This window comes from Schistocerca gregaria, chromosome 10 (assembly GCF_023897955.1).
Source record: "Schistocerca gregaria isolate iqSchGreg1 chromosome 10, iqSchGreg1.2, whole genome shotgun sequence".
Lineage (NCBI taxonomy): Eukaryota > Metazoa > Arthropoda > Insecta > Orthoptera > Acrididae > Schistocerca > Schistocerca gregaria.
Window position 1 is genome coordinate 190309731 of NC_064929.1, and position 25394 is coordinate 190335124.

Consider the following 25394-nt stretch of genomic DNA (forward strand, 5'->3'; position numbering starts at 1 on the left):
GATGATAGATAAACTCCAGTGGAAGACTCTGCAGGAGAGACGCTCAGTAGCTCGGTACGGGCTTTTGTTAAAGTTTCGAGAACATACCTTCACCGAAGAGTCAAGCAGTATATTGCTCCCTCCTACGTATATCTCGCAAAGATACCATGAGGATAAAATCAGAGAGATTAGAGCCCATACACAAGCATACCGACAATCCTTCTTTCCACGAACAATACGAGACTGGACTAGAAAGGAGAACCGATAGAGGTACTCCGGGTACCCTCCGCCACACACCGTCAGGTGGCTTGCGGAGTATGGATGTAGATGTAGATGTAGAAAGCTGGCCGGTTATAGCCACAGACCTGTGCATTGACTCACTACCTAGTTTTTGGAACTAATAGTTCCTTCGGCCAGAAGGAAAGACAGACATGTTGGGAGAGGTTATAAATGAAGAGCAGGTCACTCAGACCCCCATACGAAAGAGGCCTCCGTGTAGCAGGACAAAAATAGATAACGATGAATGGGGGAGCATCAGAGACAGTAGGTCAGAGATGGTACATTGGTAGGTACTGTGCCACCTTAGCTCCAGAGATAAGACCAGAGAGAAGTAAAGACGCACCAGGCCACTAAACAGTCTAGTTTTTAATTTTTGGTCTCAATAAACAATCAGTTTAATAAGCCACAGCTGCAAAATACTAACGTGAATTCTTTACAGACAAATGGAAAAACTAGTAGAAGCCAACTTTGGGGAAGATCAGTTTGAATTCCATAGAAATATTGGAACACGTGAAGCAATACTGACACTACAACTTATCTTAGAAGAAAGATTAAGGAAAGGCAAACCTACGTTTCTTGCATTTGTAGACTTAGAGAAAGCTTTTGACAATGTTGACTGGAATACTCTCTTTCAAATTCTAAAGGTGGCAGGGGTAAAATACAGGGAGCGAAAAGCTATTTACAATTTGTACAGAAACCAGATGGCAGTTACAAGAGTCGAGGGACATGAAAGGGAAGCAGTGGTTGGGAAGGGAGTGAGACAGTGTTGTAGCCTCTCCCCAACGTTATTCAATCTGTATATTGAGCAAGCAGTGAAGGAAACAAAAGAAAAATTCGGAGTAGGTATTAAAATCCATAGAGAAGAAATAAAAACTTTCAGGTTCGCCGATGACATTGTAATTCTGTCAGAGACAGCAAAGGACCTGGAAGAGCATTTGAATGGAATGGACAGTGTCCTGAAAGGAGGATATAAGATAAACATTAACAAAAGCAAAACGAGGATAATGGAATGTAGTCGAATTAAGTCGGGTGATGCTGAGAGAAATAGATTAGAAAATGAGACACAAAGTAGTAAAGGAGTTTTGCTATTTGGGGAGCAAAATAACTGATGATGGTCGAAGTAGAGAGGATGTAAAATGTAGACTGGCAATGGCAAGGAAAGCATTTCTGAAAAGAGAAATTTGTTAACATCGAGTATAGATTTAAGTGTCAGGAAGTCGTTTCTGAAAATATTTGTATGGAATGGTTGGAAGTGAAACATGGACGATAAATAGTTTGGACAAGAAAAGAATAGAAGCTTTTGAAATGTGGTGCTACAGAAGAACGCTGAAGATTAGATGGATAGATCACATATTTAATGAGGAGGTATTGAATAGAATTGGGGAGAAGAGGAATTTGTGGCACAACTTGACAAGAAGAAGGGACTGGTTGGTAGGACATGTTCTGAGGCATCAAGGGATGTCAAATTTAGCATTGGAGGGCAGTGTGGAGGGTAAAAATCATAGAGGAAGACCAAGAGATGAATACACTAAGCAGATTCAGAAGGACATAGGTTGCACTAGGTACTGGGAGATGAAGGAGCTTGCACAGGATAGAGTAGCATGGAGAGCTGCATCAAAGCAGTCTCAGGACTGAAGACCGCAACAGCAATATGCATTGAGGTCCCTGAAGACAGATATAAATCTGTGGAAATAGTAATCCACTCATACTTATCACTGACATTGTTGTTTATGAATGCATCGTAGCATTAATTGATTGCACAACAGAGTTTTCTTCACCTCGAAATGAAATGGTGCAGTTTAATCACAGTTCTTTCACAAAACCTGAGTGACTGATGTTAGAATATCAGATGTGGGGACAACAGCAAGCATTATCTTCACTCAGGTATGAATTAATGGCATCTCATCTACTCTTTTACTTAAAGTAAACTTAATTATTTTGCCACTTTGAACACTGTACGATTTCTTAAATCTGCTCAACCAGGTTGAAGAAGATTTAAATTGGCAATGGTCATCTCAACAGTGATTCAGAGGGCCCAGTCTTGTAGATCTTCAGCTCTATGTGGTTCATGTCTTGAAGAAAACTCTACTAAAGAACTGCTGTTCATGTTATTTACTCAAGTTTAGGGGTTTATATTGGTTATTAGTGGGGGTAATCCGACAATGTGGCCACCCTGTATACAGTAAATCCTTCGGGCAGTTTCTTATTCACAGTTTTGTGAGTCCCAGTTTGATTTGTATTAACTACTTAGTGCAATCCTTTCTTCCATTTGTACAGTTATGATCAGATTTTATCAAACAAAACTGTGTTTGCACACTGCTTGATTTTAAGTGTTAAACCCCATGAATATTAATTCAGTTTCATCTCTACTGTTAACACTTACGCAACCACAAAAGCAACTGGTAATTATTATGGACATTAAATGAGTTGCAAAATTGAGTAAACAGTAACTGTAAATGTCTGTTTCAGAGAAACTATCAATGAAAACTGAAATTCACTTTACAAATTACGATTGCGTAGAGTCACGTTACCTGTTTACCGAAGGGCTGTCAACCAAGGATGTGCAACTGCCGTGTTACGCAACGGCGATCTGCTAAGCTCTGGTAGGGGTGAACGACTGTCCAGCCACCTGGTCAGCTAAGAATTTGGCAGTTTTCAACATTCTTCAAAAATACTTTCATTGTGTCTTAGCAGCTAAAATTTTTATAAGGTCTTTCTTTCGATGTATTCTTTCTGTAGAAAAAATTTCAGGGCATCTTTCAACAAGGTGGGATTGCACCATGCCCTTGTGAGACTGCAAAGCAAATGAGATAAAAGATTTTTGATAATTAGCTTCTAAAAAGCACACTGTCAAAAAGTTCAAAACTGTCTCAGTGGTGTTAATGAGCATGTCAATCATGAAGCATCTCAACTATACAGCCAATGGTTACTTTCATTCCTTGCACGATTTGAATTGTATCTTGACTTTCCAGTACCGTATAAATATTTATCTGAATCAGTTGTAAGTGGCAAGAGGTAGCTTTGAGAGAACATTGACTTTATTTGCTGTTGTTAAACATAGGTGAATTTATATATCAAATGCCAGTCCATCAATCTGTGGGGAACCGAGAATTCCGTATGGCCACAGATAAATAACAAACAGCCACTGAAAGGGATGTAAAATCCATGAAGAAAACCAAAAATAAAAAAATAATTATTTGCCAACACTGTATCAATGCACTGGCAAACTGTTTGATACTGTCTTGATCAAAAGCCTAATGAAATATTGTTTCTCCGTAATATTTAAAGTACGTAAATCAAATAATAAATGACAACTCTGGACTGGAGTTCATCTCTCTACACACTGAAGCTCATGATTTCTCTCTCCCATTTAGGTTTTTATATGAATTACTGCACTGAAAATATATGCACAATGGTGCAAATGTCAATGGACATCCACTTTATTTTTCATCTTCAAGCTTGCCATTGGGACCCCTCAGTTCTGTCCTCGGCGTGTTTTTCTGGCAGCATTAGTTCTAGGTGAACAGTGATGTACAACTAAAGGCAGTATCAGTTGACGATCCACCACAATTGGAACAGGTCTAGTGTGACGGCCATCTGACAGTAGAACGGGTGGATTTATGAGAATTAGCACACACATTATCCATACTTGGAAATAAAAAGGTGTTCAAAACTCTTGTGAATCCTTGCAAGCACACTAGATGGTGATAAATCACTCAAGTACAGAGAGGGGTACTCTGAGTAGCAGTATGCTTTCTGCCTGTTAATGTTCATTGTTTACCACTATTGGTATTGTTGTTGTTGACATCTGTGGTCAGAGGTTAACTTTAGGCTTTCATATTGAAGATTTTGCAAATTTTTCAGTGATTCAATTAATTCATAAATGCAGTAATTAAGTAAAAGCAACACTTTTAGCTCACAAACTTTTTCTTATATAAGCTGTTTGTCAAAAGCTGTTTGTTTGGAATGGGGGGTAGATTAAGTTTGGAGCTCAACTTTCTTCATGTTTGGATGCATGTTCAAGGAGCTCTGAGCAGAGGTAATAATTCTGCAGAATTATGATTAAACCTGACTGTGGAGTACTGCAAAGAGAATGGAAATGAGTGAGAAAGATGAACGCATCTGGATTTTGTGTGTAAGCTGTGACTTTCGAATTAACTAAAATACGTGTGATATATCGTGCAAGTTGGGATCGAGAAGCAAGCATTCAAAGGGATTGAGTTGACCTTTCTAGACTCTGAGAAGCTCATCTGCAGAAACCAGCATGGTTTTAGGAAACAGCAGTCGTGCGAGACACAGCTGGCCCTCTTTGTGCATGATATACAACAGACTCTAGATACTAGCTCCCAGGTTGATGCCATATTTCTCAACTTTCGAAAGGCATTCGACTCAGTTCCGCACTGTCGCTTGCTACAAAAAGTGCGCGCTTACAGTCTATCCAGTGACATATGCGGTTGGATAGAAAGTTTTCTAACAGACAGGAAGCAGTATGTCGTCCTGAACGGGGTAACTTCAACAGAAACAAGAGTAACTTCAGGTGTGCCCCAGGGCAGCGTAATAGGTCCTCTGCTTTTTACAATTTACATAAACGATCTGGTTGATGGTATTGACAGCGGCCTTACACTGTTTGCTGATGATGCTGTAGTCTACAAGAAAGTAGTATCACACGAAAGTTGTGAACAAATCAATGAGGATTTGCAGAAAATAAATGCAAGGTGTAATGATGGCAGTTATCTCTCAATATTAGTAAGTGTAACCTACTGTGTATAAAAAGGCGAAAATCCCTATTAATGTATGAATACAAAATAAATGATCAGTCTTTGGAAGTGGCAACATCAGTCAAGTATCTGGGTGTGACTATTCGAAATGATCTCAAATGGAATGATCAGATTACAAAAGTAACGGGTAAGGCGAACTCTAGATTGTAGTTTATTGGGAGAATCCTGAAGCAATGCAGTCCTTCAACAAAGGAAATAGCTTACAATATGTTAGTTCGACCAGTCTTAGAGTATTGTTCATCTGTATGGGACCCTTACCAGTTGGGTCTGATTCAAGAAATTTAGAAGGTCCAAAGAAGAGCGGCAAGATTCGTGACTGGTACATTTAGCCATCGCGAGAGCGTTACAAATCTCATAGAAAGTTTGAAATGGGACACACTTGCAGATAGAAGACATGCTAAACAGAAGGGGCTGCTCACTAAATTCCGAAATCCAATCTTCACCGAGGATGCAGAACATATATTATTACCACTAACTTTCAAATCGCGTAAAGATCATCATTCAAAGATAAGAGAAATAAGAGCTTGTACTGAGGCGTTCAGACAATCGTTTTTCCCTCGTGCGATCTGCGAGTGGAACAGAGGGGGGGAAATATGACTTTGGCCCAAATTGTGCCCTCCGCCACACACCACTTGGTGGATAGCAGAGTATATATGTAGATGTAGATGTAGATGTAGATGTAGGTGGAATATCTGAATGAGCATTATGCCACTGACAGTGTTTTGTAATACCATAAGGCGGCTAAGTAAGAGTCACTGTGATTGCACGTTAATGAGAAAATTGTAACTTCTGATTAGGAACGGTGGTTGCTGCTGAAACAACAGGTTTTCATTATATCAATTTTTTTCAATGCCAGTTTAATCCAAGTGCTAAACTTGCTCAAAATATCCAGTTTTTGAAACAACTGCGCCCATTTTTCATTCCTATTATTTCTTGAAATAAACATAGAAACTGAACAAAAACCGAAAAACTTGGACTCCTGAGTTTCAAAATACATAGAATGGAGGGTGGAGAGGGAGGGGCGGGGAGGGGGGGGGGAAGGTTTGTCCACCAATCGCTATTTTTCTTGAAAAGTGGCAAGTGGCTGAGTGGCTACATAATACAACAAAAAAAAAATCACCAGTATTCTTCAATTGATTCTAGCTTTTTTGAATCTTTGCTCAAAAATTGTGTTGTAATTCAGGAACACATAATTATCTGGGCATTGGGGGCAGTCCGTACTAAGGCAAGAAAACTGAGGTTGAAGAATCATTTTTCAAGTTAATTGTCTGTCTTCAAAGGTTACAAGCAGATAGAGACATGTTACGCAGACAAAAGCAACTCATCGGCTACTTTCAATTTTTATTGTAAACTAACAATGAATTGTTAAGTTACAAGTTTTCTCCTTATATGAAGTTGCAAGTTTGTGGTGGCTCCTTCCATTAATCTTTTAAAGGAAATGGAGCACTGTACTTCATTGGCACCACATTTAGTAAAATACTTCCAGACTAGGGACAGTGCCATTCTGTAAAACAACTAATGTCCGACAATGAAAGAGTGAAACTATGGTACAGACCAAATGGGGCTATTGCCATACACTGCATGTACGTGCATGCCATCCAGTAAGGAACACCACAAGGCAGCAGGTATATAAATTTTTGTCTCACCAATGCTATTCCAATTCTTATGCTATGTGTTTGCTGCTAGTTTCTGCTGGTATTCTTATAAAATTATCACCAAATGCTTTTCCCTTTTTCTACAATAACAAAATATTGCAAAGCGAAGATAATTTTACTGATAAAAATTACTCATTTTTCAAAAGAGCTTATCTAAATATACAAAATTTTAGCACTACTGTTGTGGATGATTGATATTTCTTTTATCTGGTTATTAGCATGAAACAAAGAAACACCTGTTATAACCGAACCAAATAAATATAAAAAAATACCAGTTATTCAGAACCAAAAGAGAGATATCAGTTTTGGATGGTAGGTTTTTCCCATCCCTACTTCTGATCAGCATGGACATGGTGGTTGTTTTGTAACCAGGAAGTGAGAATATAACAAAATTTTTATTTGAAGACTTTCCTTTCACTCAACCTCTTGCAAAGATGTGAAACTATAACTTTTAATGCGACCCATAGAGAAGGGTAGTACTACTGGCTCTACTACAGCTTTTCTAGTAGAGAAACATTATTCATTTTCTAAAAAGGCAAACTTGTGGACTGGACTGCAGAAGACATAATTACCGCAAGTTGAATAGGACACATTTTCTGCAGGAGGAACAATAAAAGCACCGCCGCAATTGCAAACTGCTTTATACCTGGTAGTTCAATTCTTTAAGTGACTGGGGGCTTACTAGTTGTATACAAACACAGGGGAGTGGACAATGATTGGCAGTGTACAGAGAGATAGAGTCAATACTTGTCATCCTTGATGGGCCGCCTCTGGAAGGTGAACAGCACGGAGACGCAGTGGCGCAGCTCCAGCAGTCCCCAGCGCTGCTGCGGGGATCCCCCGGGCAGCCCCGCCTCCTCCACCCCCACTTCTACCTCCTCGCACGGCGCCAGCGCGGCCGGCGCATTGTGCGGCAGCTGCGACGCGCCGCAGCTCGCCTCCACGCCTTGCACGTAGTGCTCCGCCTGCAACGGCAACGACTGCTCTCAGCAGTGCTGACAGTAAGTGAACAAAAGCTGAAGCCACCCTCAACTGGAAGGTTCCTTTTAACATTACACACATTTGTCAGACATTTTCCTACTGGAGGTAGCCATAATAAAGTTTGATTTTTTTTCACACAGTGTTATAAGAGTTGAATATCATATTACCTATCTAATAAAATTTAGTGGATGATGATGATGTTTGGTTGGGGGGCGCTCAACTGTGCAGTTAACAGCGCCTGTACAAATTCCCAACCTTTGCTCAGCACAATCTCGCCACATTCATGAATGAGAATGAAATGATGACGACAACACAAACACCCAGTCATCTCGAGGCAGGTGAAAATCACTGACGCCGCCGGGAATCGAACCCGGGATCCCAAAATTTAGTGGAGTATGCACTTAACCGAAGAATGTTGAGAGACCGTGAATCAGATAAGTTGGCTCTCTGTCAACGCAGCCACCAATTTTCCCCCCCTCTCTGCTCGTCTGCTTTTCTGGTCCCCATTCCCCCTGCCCTCCCCCCACGGCCTGCTGGAGCTTCACCTGGCAGTCTTACCCTGCGCACCATCTACACCGTGCATGCTTCAACCAGAGAGCGCTCTTCTCTCCCCCTCCCCTCCCCCCACATGTACCCTGCTATCCCTCCCTATTCCCTGTCCAACTCCCAATTGCTGCTTTCATTCCACACAACATCTCCAATATGGCCTGAGCAGCCAGAGACAGCAGTCATGTGTGCATAAGGTGTGCCTGTTTGAATGAATGCATGTGTGCTTTCCTTTGATTTCTGAAGGAGGCTTTGTCTGAAAGTTCAGTGTGTAACAGTCTTTTTGTTGTGCCTGTCTGCAGCCCAATGTGTCATATTTACAGTGAGTAGCAAACTATGCTTTTCACAACTGTTGAATGGAAACTAATACAGAAAAGCAGCATACTTACTCTGTGATTGAGAATTCTGCATTTCGGTGTTACCACGATTAACACTATGTCCTTTCATTCCCCGCAACCCAGACTGGCACCAAGATTTACAGCTTGTGGAACTTTTCCGCAATACATAAAATAAAATTAGTACTGAACAAGAAAATAAAGTATAGACATATTAAGGAATAAAGAATGGGCAAACGAGTTGTAAATAAATAAAGAAAGATCTGACAGCTAATGTACCAATGACTGTCAGTTTGTTTTGCAGTCTTTATTGTTTTGGAGTTGCACAGTTCATGCAGGTGGTCAAATCGCATTAACGCAAGTGGGACCCTGCAAGATAAGTCTTCCGAACACTTCTGATACGTGTAATGGGAGACTGACCTGCAACCAGATGACCTCAGCAGAATAGCAGGCCAGCGAGTGTGTCTGGTGGACAACATCCCTCACACTGGCTAGGGAGCGTGCTAATGCCGCTAGCTCGTTGCGATTCATGTGCGCCACCTAGAGAAAAAAAGAAGGAGCAATCAGGTAGTCAGGACGACAGGGCATACAGGTAGGTGTGTCAGTGATAAAAACTGAAGGAAGCAATAAATAACAAGTACAGGATTGTTATATCGTACCGGGTCCCAGATGTTGGATTGTCAAATCTTCCCAGTAAAAATGAAGTGTAATCTAATTCAGTTTCTTTGTTTGTATGTTCCAGAGATGATGACTGTGACATGTGAAACAAGTCAACTGCAGTGACAGCATAAAGTATAACAACATTGTGAGTATTTGCACAATTGGCTTAAGTACTTTGTTTTAACAGTGGTTTATACTAAACCCTTTCATGACTGATGGGTCACAAATATTTCACAGACGTATTACAGAACTTTGAGCACTGAGATGTCTTAGTCCCCATATTGTCTAGTGCTGCCACCTATCAAGAAGATTTCAGGAGTAACAAAAAATTTTTCGCTTTTTCATTTCATATCTAATGCAGTTGCACTTGCAATCGCTAATACATGCAGAAATAAATCAAATTGTCATTTGTGCAAAATTTCAATTGACTTTATAGTTAAATTGTTTGCATTTATCTCCCTGATTCCAATGACTCAATTAGTTTCACTTAAAGGTCAGTTAATTAAAAGTTACAGTTAACCAAAATTCTGACTACAGTAAGTAATGGGGAAAAGACTTTAAAATAATAGAATATGAAGTGCCGTTATGAGTCATTCAAAAGTAGACATTTCACTCTTTCTGCAAAGATAGTTTAAATTACCTGAAACTAATTAACTTATGAGAAAGCAGAAAGTGAAAGTTCAGACACTCATATTTTCAACTGCCTATTTTGCCTCAATGCCTATTAGATTCCCCCTTTGGCAATGTCTATTTGCTATATTTTTTTCTGGATTAGACGACACATTGCACTAATTAATTAAGACACTAAATAAGATTCTGACTAACTTACAGTCATAATAGATATTGCAAGTAGGAGATTTTTGAATGCGGAAGCATAATAGTGTTTCATATGGTATTATAATTTACTAATCTTTTAACATTTTTCCTAAATCAGATATAACAGCAAAGACATAGATCATACAAAATAGCATAACAGTGTTCCATATGGTTTCATAATTTATTAATCTTTATCATTTTTCATAAACCAGATATAACAGCAAAGACACAGCCCATACAAAATAGCAAAATCTATTGGAGCTGATTTCAAAACATTAAGTACTTTCAAAAACACCCCTCCCCAAATTCACCAGTCTGTCACTATAATTTAGACATGCAATAACTATGTCAGTTAAGGTGAAAGTCTGTGACCGGCGTGCAACCGTGCAACAACTATGTCGGGTTGAATGAAAGTCCCGAACAAGTAACACCTCAGCATCAAAAAGTATGTGCCCTGAGATCATACATGTCACACCTATGTATGTAAAGAGTCTGTAACCACATAATATTTTGGCACTGTAAAATCTCATGTGCAATTGTAAATATATAATCTCAAAGTGCCAATACTTCACAGGCACTATTTATTGGACAATGTAATTAAATTTTGTGACTGTACTGCAAGTTGTACCACGGGTGTTGTGATTTCACATTCCTGACGCTGCAAATTATGCTGCTGTAAAATTCAACAAATATTGTGTCACTAATTAATGCCTAGCCTATTTCTCTTTCAAATGTATTGACAAAGGAAGAAATGTGCATCTCTTTACCCTTGTGACTGAGATCTGTAAAACTGGAACTGGACATCAACAATATTATAGTGCTAATAAAGTGGGAGAAGGCATTTAAAATCCATCTATTGTGTGGTCTATATCATTTGGCACTATCATTTACAGAATCTGTTCCTAGCATATTATTCCAGACCATCGCACGATGAGATTTCGAGATACATGAAACAGAGTGCATCAACAGCTAAGAAACACTTCACAAGACAAGTTAATGCTACTTTCCATGCATGACATGATTTGTCAATCATTGTTATGTGCAACTGGCACATAATTCTGAACTAACTTCCTACATGATAATCATCAGGTATATACAAGCAGCCCTCACCTTGTACTCGTGAGTTGCTGAGACCGGATTTCCATCCTGGCACTCCCCGGATTCTGTTACTGAAGTTGTCTCCACAATCCACAGGTGCTGCTGGTGGTCACTGTAACACAATATAACGAACTGTCATGTAAACTGGAGACATACTGTTCAGATTAAATGCCTGAAAACATCACAATAAGTCAGCAAAAAATTCACAGTTTTGTGCTGATCAAAGACTTACATAGGACATTCGCAAGTACAAAGTGTGCCTTATACTCTCTCGGGTAGTGTCATCACAGTCATTGCTGGATGCAACTCAATCCCGAGTATGCATAGCTTTCGACTGCACAGTATGAGCATCTCAACTCAGCTTACAGACTTTTTTTCAATGACCGAATAGACCAGTCATGGAATACAACAAGTGCCCACACAAATCACACTAAATCGTTGGAGATGGTGGGGTTTTAACAGATGGAGCACATTAGAGTACAGATACCAAGTCTACACTTGAAGGATTGAATGTACCCTTGTGCTTCTTTGCTACAGCACAGTGGCATCACTGATGGGGATGCCCAATAGTTCTAGAAGAGACAGATTGGCTCCTGGAGATCATTTGGAGCATAGGAGTGAGTCAGCTGAGCCACAGCATGCTTGCAGCATTCATCTCAAGTACCCAAACTTCCTGTGATTGCACATACAATTTAAGTATTTTGTGGAAACATGATAGTTTGTCCCACTAGAATCATCACGCGAGTTGGACACATATGTATGTCAGTAAAGTGAGAGTTTTGAAACTCAGGATTAATTCCATACCAGGAAATTGTTATTTAATGAAAAGGTTATTGTACAGTAAGGACTTGGCAATGGTAAACCTGTATAAGCTCGTGATAGATGAGTAACTATGATGGTAGAGTGAATGCAATATGAACTAGTAGGAATGTGTTACTCGAATTCAAAGCGGAATAAAAGAGCTCAGTCAAACAGAAGTGTTCACATATCACAACCAGTTCATTGTTATTAGTATATTTTGGAAGGGAAAGGATTATTGAACAGTGGGGAAGACTAGATAGGGCACGCACCATAGGCTCAGGATCAGAACTTTAGATATCTGTGCATGTACACTGGAATTAATTTCACCCTCTAAAACTGGCTACTTATGACTGTAGAATGCCTAATTTTCAAACCAGGCAGACAGTAGCAAGGAATAATCAACAATAAATCAATAAACAGTATGGTAAGTGGCTTACAAGCATTCTCGGTTGTCATTTATCCTCTTCACATTTGCAGCTTTCTCCTTCAAACGAGTTGACAACACAGAATGTCATGTTGCTCCACAGTAAGCAGACCACAACACATGCCACCTAGGTTTGTGTATTTATACAAACTGTCTCCCCCTCATGAACCATGGACCTTGCCGTTGGTGGGTAGGCTTGCGTGCCTCAGCGATACAGATAGCCATACCGTAGGTGCAACCACAACGGAGGGGTATCTGTTGAGAGGCCACACAAACATGTGGTTCCAGAAGAGCGGCAGCAGCCTTTTCAGTAGTTGCAGGGGCAACAGTCTGTATGATTGATTGATCTGGCCTTGTAACACTAACCAAAACGGCAGCCTTGCTGTGCTGGTACTGCGAACGGCTGAAAGCAAGGGGAAACTACGGCCGTAATTTTTCCCGAGGGCATGCAGCTTAACTGTATGGTTAAATGATGATGGCGTCCTCTTGGGTAAAATATTCCAGAGGTAAAATAGTCCCCCATTCAGATCTCCGGGCGGGGACTACTCAAGAGGATGTCGTTATCAGGAGAAAGAAAACTGGCAGTCTACGATCGATATAGTAAGAATTAGTGAAGTTCGGTGGCAGGAGGAACAAGACTTCTGGTCAGGTGACTACAGGGTTATAAACACAAAATCAAATAGGGGTAATGCAGGAGTAGGTTTAATAATGAATACGAAAATAGTAATGCAGGTAAGCTACTACAAACAGCTTAGTGAACACATTATTGTGGCCAAGATAGATACGAAGTCTGCGCCTACTAAAGTAGTACAAGTTTATATGCCAACTAGCTCTGCAGATGATGAAGAAATTGAAGAAATGTATGATAAAATAAAATAAATTATTCAGATAGTGAAGGGTGACGAAAATTTAATAGTCATGGGTGACTGGAATTCAGTAGTAGGAAAAGGGAGAGAAGGGAACGTAGTAGGTGAATATGGATTGGGGCAAAGAAATGAAAGAGGAAGCCGCCTGGTAGAATTTTGCACAGAGCACAACTTAATCATAGCTAACACTTGGTTCAAGAATCATAAAAGAAGGCTGTATACATGGAAGAAGCCTGGAGATACTGACAGGTGTCAGATAGATTATATAATGGTAAGACAGAGATTTAGGAACCAGGTTTTAAATTGTAAGACATTTCCAGGGGCAAATCTGGACTCTGATCACAATCTATTGGTTATGAACTGTAGAAACTGCAAAAATGTGAGAAATTAAGGAGATGGGACCTGGATAAACTGAAAGAACCAGAGGTTGTACAGAGTTTCAGGGAGAGCATAAGGGAACAATTGACAGGAATGGGGGAAAGAAATACAGTAGAAGAAGAATGGGTAGCTTTGAGGGATGAAGTAGTGAAGGCAGCAGAGGATCAAGTAGGTAAAAAGACGAGGACTAGTAGAAATCCTTGGGTAACAGAAGAAATATTGAATTTAACTAATTAATGGAAAATCTCATATAAAGATGTGAAACAATTACTAACAAAGAGATAGAGGGGCTGGCCAGTACTTACCTCAGCTCAGTACAGCCAATAGAAACATAAAAAACAACCGAAAATTTAAGTTCCTAGCTTTCGGAATAAATGTTCCTTCATCAGGGAGGAGAGAGGGGAAAGAAAGGGAAGAAGGGAAAGTGGATTTAGTTACTCACAACCCAGGTTATGAAGCAACAGGGAAAGGAAAACAGGGAAGGTAGCAAGGATGGAGGCATGGTTGTCAGAGGGAAGCCAAAGATATTCTACTGTAGGTACTGTGCCAGCTTCAAACCAAAGAGGATGCATACAGAAGTAAAGAGATGTATAGTATAAAGATGTAGGATGAAAAGATGCATGAATGGCTAAAGAGGAAAGGGAAAGAGGAGAAGACTGAAAAGTAAATGGGAGTGAGGTTGTTTAACGTAGGTTCAGTCCAGGGGGATGGCGGGATGAAAGGATGTGCTGGAGTGCAAGTTCCCATCTCCGCAGTTCAGAGGGACTGGTGTTGGGTGGGAGAAGCCAAATGGCACATACGGTGTAGCAGGTTCCTAGGTCCCTAGAATTATGCTGGAGGGCATGCTCCGCTACTGGGTATTGGACATCTCCTAGGCGGACAGTTCGTCTGTGTCCGTTCATGCGCTCAGCCAGTTTAGTTGTTGTCATACCAATGTAAAAGGCTGTGCAGTGCAGGCATGTCAGCTGATAAATGACGTGTAGTTTCACACGTGGCCCTGCCTTGAATTGTGTGTGTTTTACCAGTAGCGGGGCTGGAGTAGGTGGTTGTGGGGGGATGCATGGGGCAGGTTTTGCAGCGGGGTCGGTTACAGGGGTAGGAACCGCTGGGTAGAGAAGGTAGTCTGGGAATATTGTAGGGTTTAACAAGGATGTTACGGAGGTTAGGGGGACGACGAAAGGCAACTCTGGGTGGTGTGGGGAGAATTTTGTCAAGGGATGATCTCATTTCAGGGGTTGACTTGAGAAAGTCATATCCCTGGCGGAGTAATTTATTGATGTATTCGAGGCCAGGATAATATTGGGTGACAAGGGGGATGTGGTCTGAGGGTAGGAATATTGTTGTTGGACGGTAAGGAATGTATTGCTTGGGAGATCTGTTTGTGGACAAGGTCTGCAGGATAGTTGCGGGAGAGGAAAGCACTGGTCAGGTTATTGGTGTAATTGTTGAGGGATTCGTCACTGGAGCAGATACGTTTGCCACGAATACCTAGGCTGTAGGGAAGGGAGCATTTGATGTGGAATGGATGTGTAAAGGGATGTAGCATCTATGGTGACAAGAAAGGTTTCAGGTGGGAGAGGAGTGGGAATGGATTTGAGGCGTTCTAGGAAGTGGTTTCTGTCCTTGATGTAGGATGGGAGTCTGCGGGTGATAGGTTGGAGGTGTTGGTCTACCAGAGCTGAGATACATTCTGTTGGGGCTTTGAAGCCTGCTACAATGGGACGGCCAGGATGGTTCTCTTTGTGGATTTTGGGTAATAGGTAGAAGGTAGGGGTACGTGGCTCAGGTGGAGTGAGTAAGTCTATGGAAGCCGATGTGAGGCCTTGTGAGGGACCTTGGATTTTTAGGATTTTCTGCAGCTCAGTCTGGATGGAGGGAATGGGATCCTGGGTAACAGCTTTGTAGGTTGAGGTGTCGGAGAGTTGACGCAGTCCTTCTGCCACATACTCCACACGGTCAAGTACCACAGTTGTGGAGCCTTTATCCACCGGAAGGATTACAATAGAGCGGTCTGTTTTCAGCTGCTTAATGGCATGGGATTCAGCTGGGGTGATGTTGGGGGTTGTCGGGATGTTCTTCAAGAAGGACTGGGAGGCAACACTGGATGTGAGGAATTCCTGAAATGTCTGCAAGGGATGGTTTTGGGGGAGGGGAGGAGGATCCCTTTGAGAGGGCAGTCGGAACTGTTCTAGACAAGGTTCAACACTGGGTCTAGTATTTGGGGGCTGTGTTTGGGTAGTGAAGTGAAATTTCCAGTTGAGGTTCCGGGTGAATGAGAGGAGATCTTTAACCAGGGCAGTGTGGTTGAATTTAGGTGTGGGGCTAAAGGTTAAGCCTTTTGATAGAACAGTTGTCTCTGGAGGAGAGAGGGATCTGGATGAGAGGTTTAGAACTGAATGGGGGTTGGTGATATGTGGCATTTGACTGTGGTTATAGTTGAGATTTGGTCCGTGTAGGGTATGTGCTGGGATGGGGAGATTGAGTAGGGTGGCTAGGCTAGGTTTGTTGGCTATTTCTCTTTGTTAGAAATATTGAATTTAATTGATGAAAGGAGAAAATATAAAAATGCAGTGAATGAAGCAGGCAAAAAGGAATACAAACGTATCAAAAATGAGATCAACAGGAAGTGCAAAATGGCTAAGCAGGGATGGCTAGAGAACAAATGTAAGGATGTAGAGGCTTATCTCACTAGGGGTAAGATAGATACTGCCTACAGGAAAATTAGAGAGACCTTTGGAGAAAAGAGGACCACTTGTATGAATATTAAGAGCTCCGATGGAAACCCAATTCTAAGCAAAGAAGGGAAAGCAGACAGGTGGAAGGAGTATATAGAGGGTCTATACAAGGGCGATGTACTTGAGGACAATATTATGGAAATGGAAGAGGATGTAGATGAAGATGAAATGGGAGAAACGATACTGTGTGAAGAGTTTGACAGAGCACTGAAAGACCTGAGTCGAAACAAGGCCCCTGGAGTAGACAACATTCCATTAGAACTACTGACGGCCTTGGGAGAGCCAGTCCTGACAAAACTCTACCGTCTCGTGAGCAAGTGGTTGGGAATGGCGTGAGACAGGGTTGTAGTCTCTCCCCGATGCTCTTCAATCTGTATATTGAGCAAGCACTAAAGGAAACAAAATAAAAATACGGAGTTGGAATTAAAATCCATGGAGAAGAACTAAAAACTTTGAGGTTCGCCAATGACATTGTAATTCTGTCAGAGACAGCAAAGGACTTGGAAGAGCATTTGAACGGAATGGACAGTGTCTTGAAAGGAGGATATAAGATGAACATCAACAAAAGCTAAACGAGAATAATGGAATGTAGTCAAATTAAGTCGGGTGATGCTGAGGGAATTAGATTAGGAAATGAGACACTTAAAGTAGTAAAGGAGTTTTGATATTTGGGGAGCAAAATAACTGATGATGGTTGAAGAAGAGAGGATATAAAATGTAGACTGGCACTGGCAAGGAAAGCGTTTCTGAAGAAGATAAATTTGTTAACATCGAGTATAGATTTAAGTGTCAGGAAGTCATTTCTGAAAGTATTTGTATGGAGTGTAGCCATGTATGGAAGTGAAACATGGACGATAAATAGTTTGGACAAGAAGAGAATAGAAGCTTTTGAAATGTGGTGCTACAGAAAAATCCTGAAGATTAGATGGATAGATCACATAACTAATCAGGAAGTATTGAATATGATTGGGGAGAAGAGATGTTTGTGGCACAACTTGACTAGAAGAAGGGACCAGTTGGTAGGACATGTTCTGAGGCATCAAGGGCTCACCAATTTAGTATTGGAGGGCAGTGTGGTGGGTAAAAATCGTAGAGGGAGACCAAGAGATGAATACACTAAGCAGATTCAGAAGGATGTAGGTTGCGGTAGGTACTGGGAGATGAAGAAGCTTGCACAGGATAGAGTAGCATGGAGAGCTGGATCAAACCAGTCTCAGGACTGAAGACCACAACAACAGCAACAACAACAAACTGTCTTCAAGATGTCTTTCACCTGGTTCTTAAAGGGCTTAAAATGGGATCCACAAGGTCCACTGCCAGAGCAAAATTCACCACAAATGATTTGGCACAGTATCAATCACATGTTGAAGATGACCTAACCACCTCAGCTGACAAGTGACAATGGTTACATCAATGCTGTTTAGATACACTTTCTCAAGAACCTTCAGTGTAAGTCACATAGGCCTCCCATTCAACCTCATCAGTCCTGATCCCATATTTAAGCTACAAGAGGGTTCTTTTGTGTTAACTGCTTTGTGTTCCTGATAGTTAACAATGAAAGACCCCTACTACATTTTTGAAACCATTGCGAATTATTTATGGATGGTATCATGTATGATACCTTGTGACTTTAACAGGACAATTACCCATATAACCAAGCAATTTCAAGTTACTCTATTATAAAATAAAAACTGACCATAAACATTAAACATGTTTCTTACACTTACTGTTATCTCAAGATAGGTAAAAATACATACATATCTGGTATCAAACCTTTACTTTTCTTTCACAAAGACACACTGTGTATTTGAAAAATCCGAAATTTCCACTAAGTGCTACCACCTCCTGACAGTCAGCAGTAAGATGAGCAAGTGAGTTTTGGCACATGTGACATCTATTGTATATGATACCACAGTCTAGAAAACGATCAGTTGAATATGCACCTGGGAAAAAAATGGAACTGGAGGTATCACATACAATACCTTGGGGCTTAAGAGGTCAACAATCAAGATGAATCTCATTTTTTGTTGGTGGAAGTGTTCACATTTTTTGCCACCACAACAGTGAGGTCTGTATGCTCTACACCTGAGTTTGGAACAGTTTTTGGTTGGGAGGGGTTGTTTGTAGGAGGAGACCAGACAGCGAGGTCATCAGTCTCATCGAATAGGGAAGGAAGCCTGCCGTCCCCTTTCAAAGGAGCCACCCCGGCGTTTGCATGGAGCGATTTAGGGAAATCATGGGAAACCAAAACCAGGATGGCCGGATGCAGGATTGAACCGTCATCCTCCTGAATGCCAGCAGAAAACGGTGGACAGCTTAGTAAACATGTTCTGTGCGAGTCACACAGAAATTAATAAACTGATTTGATTTTGACTGATGCTTTTTATGGGGTTTTTGGCCTCAGGGTAATTAAACACTGATTTTTCCCATCCATTGTGATATGACCCTACCGCAGTGGATGGACTTACATAGCTAACGGTATCACACCTGTACAGCCATGCACACTGAGTAGTACAGTTTGTTTAGTGTCAAACATACACCTTATGCATTGTTGTATCATTCACTTGTCATTTGTAGTTGACTACTATTAAATTATGATGCTTACAGTGCCATCTATTGCTACATTTTTTAACTATTTCTTTTTCTTCTACCATACTTTTCCCCCTTCTCCGATAATATTCCGTTGCAATTAGTTGTAATTCTGACCAGTGGTATTATTTCTACAGTGGTTTGAAAGTTTAATGGCTCTGAGCACTATGGGACTTAACATCTATGGTCGTCAGTCCCCTAGAACTTAGAACTACTTAAACCTAACTAACCTAAGGACATCACACAACACCCAGCCATCATGAGGCAAAGAAAATTCCTGACCCCGCCGGGAATCGAACCCGGGAACCCGGGCGTGGGAAGCAAGAACGCTACCGCATGACCGCGAGATGCGAGTTTGAAAGTTTAACTTTAATTATAGTCACCCTGTACTTTGTCACCACAATTTCTATCAGTTAAATATGAAGAGAATCACTTATTCTTTGTACTCGAAACTCAAAAATTGCAGGATTCTCCAAAAGAATATTGTGATTTAAACAGACAAACACCTTACAAATCACAAAAAGTCCTGGTACATGAAATCTTGTAGTCAGATATCTTCATACATTGTCAAAGAAACAGCATATACCATTTTCAGTATAAAACCCTGTTCCAGAATCCAAATTGTGACTGACAGAATTTTATAGTTTCAGATACATTTAACCATTCTTAAATATGTTATCTGGTATTCTGGCCTGGCGACTTTGAAAGCTCGCTGAAAGGCATGGACCTCAATGTTGACAAACAGGCAGCACTGCTGTTGCTGCGAGCACTATAGTCTGATTAAAATTACTTGACATCTGACACATGTCACTTGCTGCTACAGTGTTGTACATCAGCTGCCACTTGGTTAAGAGTGACACACAAACACTGTGTGTCACTTCATAAGTGTTGACCTGCTGTACATGTAATGTGGAACAGTGGGGGGTTGGGTGTGGGATTGAAGGGACCAGACTGCTAAGGTCATCGGTCCCTTGTTCCACGATAAAATCACGCGAAATAAAAACTGTCAGTCGTTAAAAACGGAGAACTGAGAGAAGGGACGACACAATACAAGAAAGGCAGACAAAGACCAGACAAACAGAACTAAAATCGCACCGAGTGTGAAGGTGGTTGGCCAACCATGAAAATAAGGAAAAGCCAACCACCAAATGACATTAAAACCCACAGTTTAAAACCACAGGCCAAAGGCCCAAGTCAATACAGGAAATAAAAGGACAAACACTCAAATCATACGATAAAAACCCCCTGCCCGAATAAAACTCAACACGAGGTCCGCCATAGCATCGTCATCACATAAAAGGGCAGGGAGGGCATCAGGCAGCGCAAACGTCTGCCTGAGTCCTGTTAAAAGCGGGCAGTCCACCAAAATGTGGACCACCGTCAGAGCTGCCCCGCAGCGACATAGCGGTGGGTCCTCCCGGCGCAACAAATGGCCGTGCGTCAGCCACGTGTGGCCAACGCACAGCCGGCAGAGGACGACAGAGTCCTTCCGAGAGGCCCGCATGGAGGAGCGCCACACACGGGTCGTCTCCTTCACCGCCCGAAGTTTGTTGGGCGTGGGCAGGGTGCGCCACTCGTCACCCCAGGCACCAAGCACTTTCTGGCACAAAAGCGACAGGAGATCACACTCCATAAGGCCGAGTTCCAGAGCCGGTGAACTCACTGCCTGTTTAGCCAGCGTGTCAACCCGCTCATTGCCCGGGATGCCGACATGACCTGGTGTCCAAACAAAGACCACGGAGCGGCCGCAACGGGCAAGAGCATGGAGCGACTCGTGGATGGCCATCACCAGACGGGAACGAGGAAAGCACTGGTCAAGAGCTCGTAAACCACTCAGGGAGTCACTACAGATGACAAAGGACTCACCTGAGCGGGAGCGGATATACTCTAGGGCGCGATAGATGGCAACCAACTCAGCAGTGTATACACTGTTCCCGGGTGCCAGCGACCGTTGCTCACAATGATCCTCTAGAGTAAGAGCGTAACCAGTGCGACCAGAGACCATCGAACCGTCGGTATAGGTCACGGCAGATCCGGGAAACTCGGCAAGGAGAGCAACAAAGCGGCGGCGGAGGGCCGGAGGAGGGACCGAGTCTTTCGGACCCTGTGCCAAATCCAGCCGAATGCATGGTCGGCGCACACACCAAGGGGGCAGACGGAGATTGGCCCGGAAAACAGGCGGGAGAGGAAAAAACTCAATCCCACACAGTAGAGCCCGGATGCGAACCACGATCGTACACCCTGACCGGGGCCGCCTGTCTGGAAGATGGACGATCGAGTGCGGGAACAGGAGACGGTAGTTGGGATGCCCTGGCAAGCTACAAACGTGGGCAGCATAAGCGGCCAGAAGTCGGTCGCGCCGGATCCGCAATGGAGGAACACCAGCCTCCACAAGTAAGCTGTCAACAGGGCTTGTCCGAAATGCTCCTGTGGCGAGTCGGATCCCGCAGTGATGGATGGGATCCAGCAATTGCAACGCTGATGGCGACGCCGAACCATAAGCCACACACCCATAATCAAGGCGGGACTGGATCAGCGCTTGATACAGCCGGAGAAGGGCGGACCGATCGGCACCCCATCCGGTGTGGCTAAGGCAACGGAGAGCGTTTAAATGCCGCCAGCATGTTTGTTTAAGCTGCCTAATATGAGGCAGCCAAGTCAACCGGGCATCAAATACCAGTCCCAAGAACCGATGCGTCTCTACCACAGCAAGAGGTTCATCGTCAAGGTAAAGGCGTGGCTCAGGGTGAACCGTGCGACGCCGGCAGAAATGCACAACGCAGGTCTTAGCGGCCGAAAACTGAAAGCCGTGCGCTACAGCCCACGACTGCGCCTTGCGGATAGCGCCCTGCAGCTGGCGCTCAGCAACTGCAATGCCAGCGGAGCTGTAGTAGAGGCAGAAGTCGTCTGCATACAACGAAGCTGCGACGGACGATCCCACCGCCTCAGCGAGCCCATTGATCGCAATTAAAAACAGGGAGACACTGAGGACAGACCCCTGTGGGACCCCGTTCTCCTGGACCCGGGAGGAACTATGGGACGCAGCAACTTGCACGCGGAAGGAACGAGACAACAGAAAATTCTGAATAAAAATCGGGAGCGGGCCCCTAAGACCCCACCCATGAAGTGTGGCCAGGATGTGATATCGCCAAGTCGTATCGTACGCCTTCCGCATGTCGAAGAAGACGGCAACCAGATGTTGGCGGCGTGCAAAGGCTGTACGGACGGCAGACTCTAGGGAGACCAGATTATCGACGGCAGAGCGGCCTTTGCGGAACCCACCCTGAGACGGAGCCAGAAGGCCTCGAGACTCGAGGAGCCAACTCAACCTCCGGCTCACCATACGTTCTAGCAACTTGCAAAGAACGTTGGTGAGGCTTATGGGGCGGTAGCTGTCCACCTCCAGCGGGTTCTTGCCAGGTTTCAACACGGGGAGGACGATGCTTTCTCGCCATTGAGACGGGAACACACCCTCAACCCAGATGCGGTTGAAAACATCTAGGAGGCGTCGCTTGCAATTCACAGAGAGGTGTTTCAGCATCTGGCTGTGGATGCGGTCTGGCCCAGGAGCCGTATCAGGGCAAGCAGATAGGGCACTCTGGAATTCCCAGTCGCTGAAAGGAGCATTGTACGACTCCGCGTGGCGCGTGTGAAAGGAAAGCCTCCAACTTTCCAACCGCTCTTTCCGGGAGCGGAAGGCCAGTGGGTAATTCGTAGATGCGGAACACTGAGCAAAATGCGCTGCTAACCGGTCCGCAATCGTGTCGGAGTCAGTACACACCACTCCATTCAGCGAAAGCCCAGGGACAGAGACAGGCAGCCGATAGCCATGGAGTCGCCTAATCTTAGCCCAAACCTGCGATGCAGAGGTACGGACGCCAATGGTGGAAACATACCGTTCCCAGCACTCCTGCTTCCGTTGGCGAATAAGGCGTCGGGCACGGGCACGGAGCTGTTTAAAAACGATGAGGTTCTCCAAGGACGGGTGCCGCTTATGGCGTTGAAGAGCCCGCCGGCGATCTCTAATCGCCTCTGCAATCTCGGGCGCCCACCAAGGCACAGTCCTCCTCCGAGGGGACCCGGATGAACAGGGAATCGCAGATGCCGCCGCAGAAACGATGCCGGTGGTGACCGACTGAACCACCGCATCAATGGTGTCAGGGGAAGGAGGTGCGATAGTGGCGAGAGAGGAGAACAAGCCCCAATCAGCCTTATTCAGAGCCCATCTGGAGGGGCGTTCAGAAGAGTGACGCTGTGGTAGTGACAGAAAGATGGGGAAATGGTCACTACCACATAAGTCGTCATGGACACTCCAGTGGATGGATGGTGAAAGTCCGGGGCTGCAGATAGAAAGGTCGATGGCCGAAAATGTGCCATGGATGACGCTGAAATGTGTCGGCTCTCCCGTGTTTAAGAGGCAGAGGTCAAGCTGCGAGAGAAGAGTCTCGACATCTCTACCCCGGCCAGTAATCGCGGCGCTACCCCACAGGGGGTTATGGGCGTTAAAGTCGCCCAGTAACACAAAAGGAGGAGGCAGTTGTGCTATCAATGCAGCCAACACATGACGCGAGACATCACCATCTGGCGGAAGATACAAACTGCAGACAGTAATAGGCTGAGGCGTCCACATCCTTACAGCGACAGCCTCTAAAGGTGTGTGAAGAGGTACACATTCGCTGTAGACAGAGTTAAGGATGTAGACGCAGACTCCACCAGATACCCGCTCATAAGCTGCCCGGTTCTTGTAATAACCCCGATACCCACGTAGGGCAGGGGTCCGCATTGCCGGAAACCAAGTTTCTTGTAGGGCAATGCAGAGGAAAGGGTGACTGCTGATGAGTTGGCGAAGCTCAGCAAGGTGGTGGAAAAAAGCGCTGCAGTTCCACTGGAGTATTGCTTTGTCCATGTCCGAAAAAGGCGTGAAGGGGCCGAGGAGGCAGATCACGCCACTGGGTCACCTGCTGCCACCGATGGAGGACCAGTACAATCTGCTTCCATGGCGTCTGAGGGTCCGGCGAGATCCAGGTCCTCAGCGGACGCCCGGATCTCCACCTTATCCTCGGACGCAGAGCCTGTAGGGAGCAGTGGGGTGGATGCCACCGCGTGGTCCTTGGCCTTAGAGGTCTTCTTCTTCGTCTTGTCTCTCTGGTCCTTGGGTTTTATTGGCTGGGAGGGCTCCAGCGAGTCAGTCTCCGGGACGGAGGAGGAGCGGGAAGCCCTGCGATCAGCCGCTGGTCTGCTTTTCTTCCATTGGCTGACGTCACCCTTCCCAGAGGCGGAAACCTGGGAAGGAAGGGACCCAAGGGACCCTTTCCGTGCTATTCGAGCAGGGGAAGTTTGAGGCTTCCCCAGCTTAGAAGTGGGGACTGATGTCTCCGATGGTTGGGGGGTTGCTGCTCCTGAGGCAGGTAGGGCAGGAGCAGCAGGGAGTGAAGTGCCCCCCACCATCAAGGGGGCAGGTGTAGCATTCCGGCTCTGAGAGGTGGCAGTCTGAGGGAGAGCTAATGGGGCCATAACAGTAGTAGCCGCGGCGTAAGAGGCAGGCATTCGAACAGGATGGAGGCGTTCGAACTTCCGCCTGGCCTCAGTGTATGTCAGGCGGTCCAGGGTCTTATACTCCATGATTTTGCGCTCTTTCTGGTAGATCCTGCAGTCCGGCGAGCAAGGTGAGTGGTGCTCTCCGCAGTTTACACAGATGGGAGGCGGAGCACATGGAGTATCGGGATGTGATGGGCGTCCACAATCTCGACATGTGAGGCCGGAAGTACAGCGGGAAGACATATGCCCGAACTTCCAGCACTTAAAGCACCGCATCGGGGGAGGGATATATGGCTTGACGTCACAACGATAGACCATCACCTTGACCTTCTCAGGTAAAGTATCACCCTCGAAGGCCAAGATGAAGGCACCGGTGGCAACCTGCTTATCCCTTGGACCACGATGTACGCGCCGGACGAAGTGAACACCTCGCCGCTCTAAATTGGCGCGAAGCTCGTCATCGGACTGCAATAGAAGGTCCCGATGGAATATTATGCCCTGGACCATATTAAGACTCTTATGGGGCGTGATTGTAACCGGAACATCCCCCAGCTTGTTACAATCGAGTAACCGGCGGGACTGGGCGGAGGACGCCGATTTGATCAAAACCGAGCCCGAGCGCATTTTGGACAAGCCCTCCACCTCCCCGAACTTGTCCTCTAAGTGCTCGACGAAGAACTGAGGCTTCATGGATGTAAAGGATTCACCATCAGCTCTCGTACACACCAGGTAGCGGGGCGAGTATGGTTCGCTGGCATCCTTAGTCTTTCGTTCCTCCCATGGTGTAGCCAGGGAGGGGAACGATTTGGGGTCATATGTAGTTGCGTTGTATTGAGCCCTGGAACGCTTAGAGACTGCTGGCGGCTGGCCACCAGCAAGAGATGATGTACCACGCTTCATTGCGGGTCATCCGCCCTGATGCCACCTACTCCGACC

General features: G+C 44.3%; 1 protein-coding gene across 3 annotated transcripts in view; it reads right to left on the reverse strand.

Moving 5' to 3' along the window:
• Nucleotides 1-25394, reverse strand: part of LOC126293652 (ectopic P granules protein 5 homolog) — a 393414-nt gene that overhangs the window by 333436 nt on the left and 34584 nt on the right. For all 3 annotated transcript variants that reach the window (XM_049986936.1, XM_049986934.1, XM_049986935.1), the window contains exons 4-6: nt 11140-11239; nt 8974-9093; nt 7439-7656 (exon numbers count right to left, since the gene is read on the reverse strand). In XM_049986936.1, coding sequence (XP_049842893.1) covers nt 7439-7656; nt 8974-9093; nt 11140-11239 — 438 coding nt within the window. The remainder of the gene's footprint in view (nt 1-7438; nt 7657-8973; nt 9094-11139; nt 11240-25394) is intronic.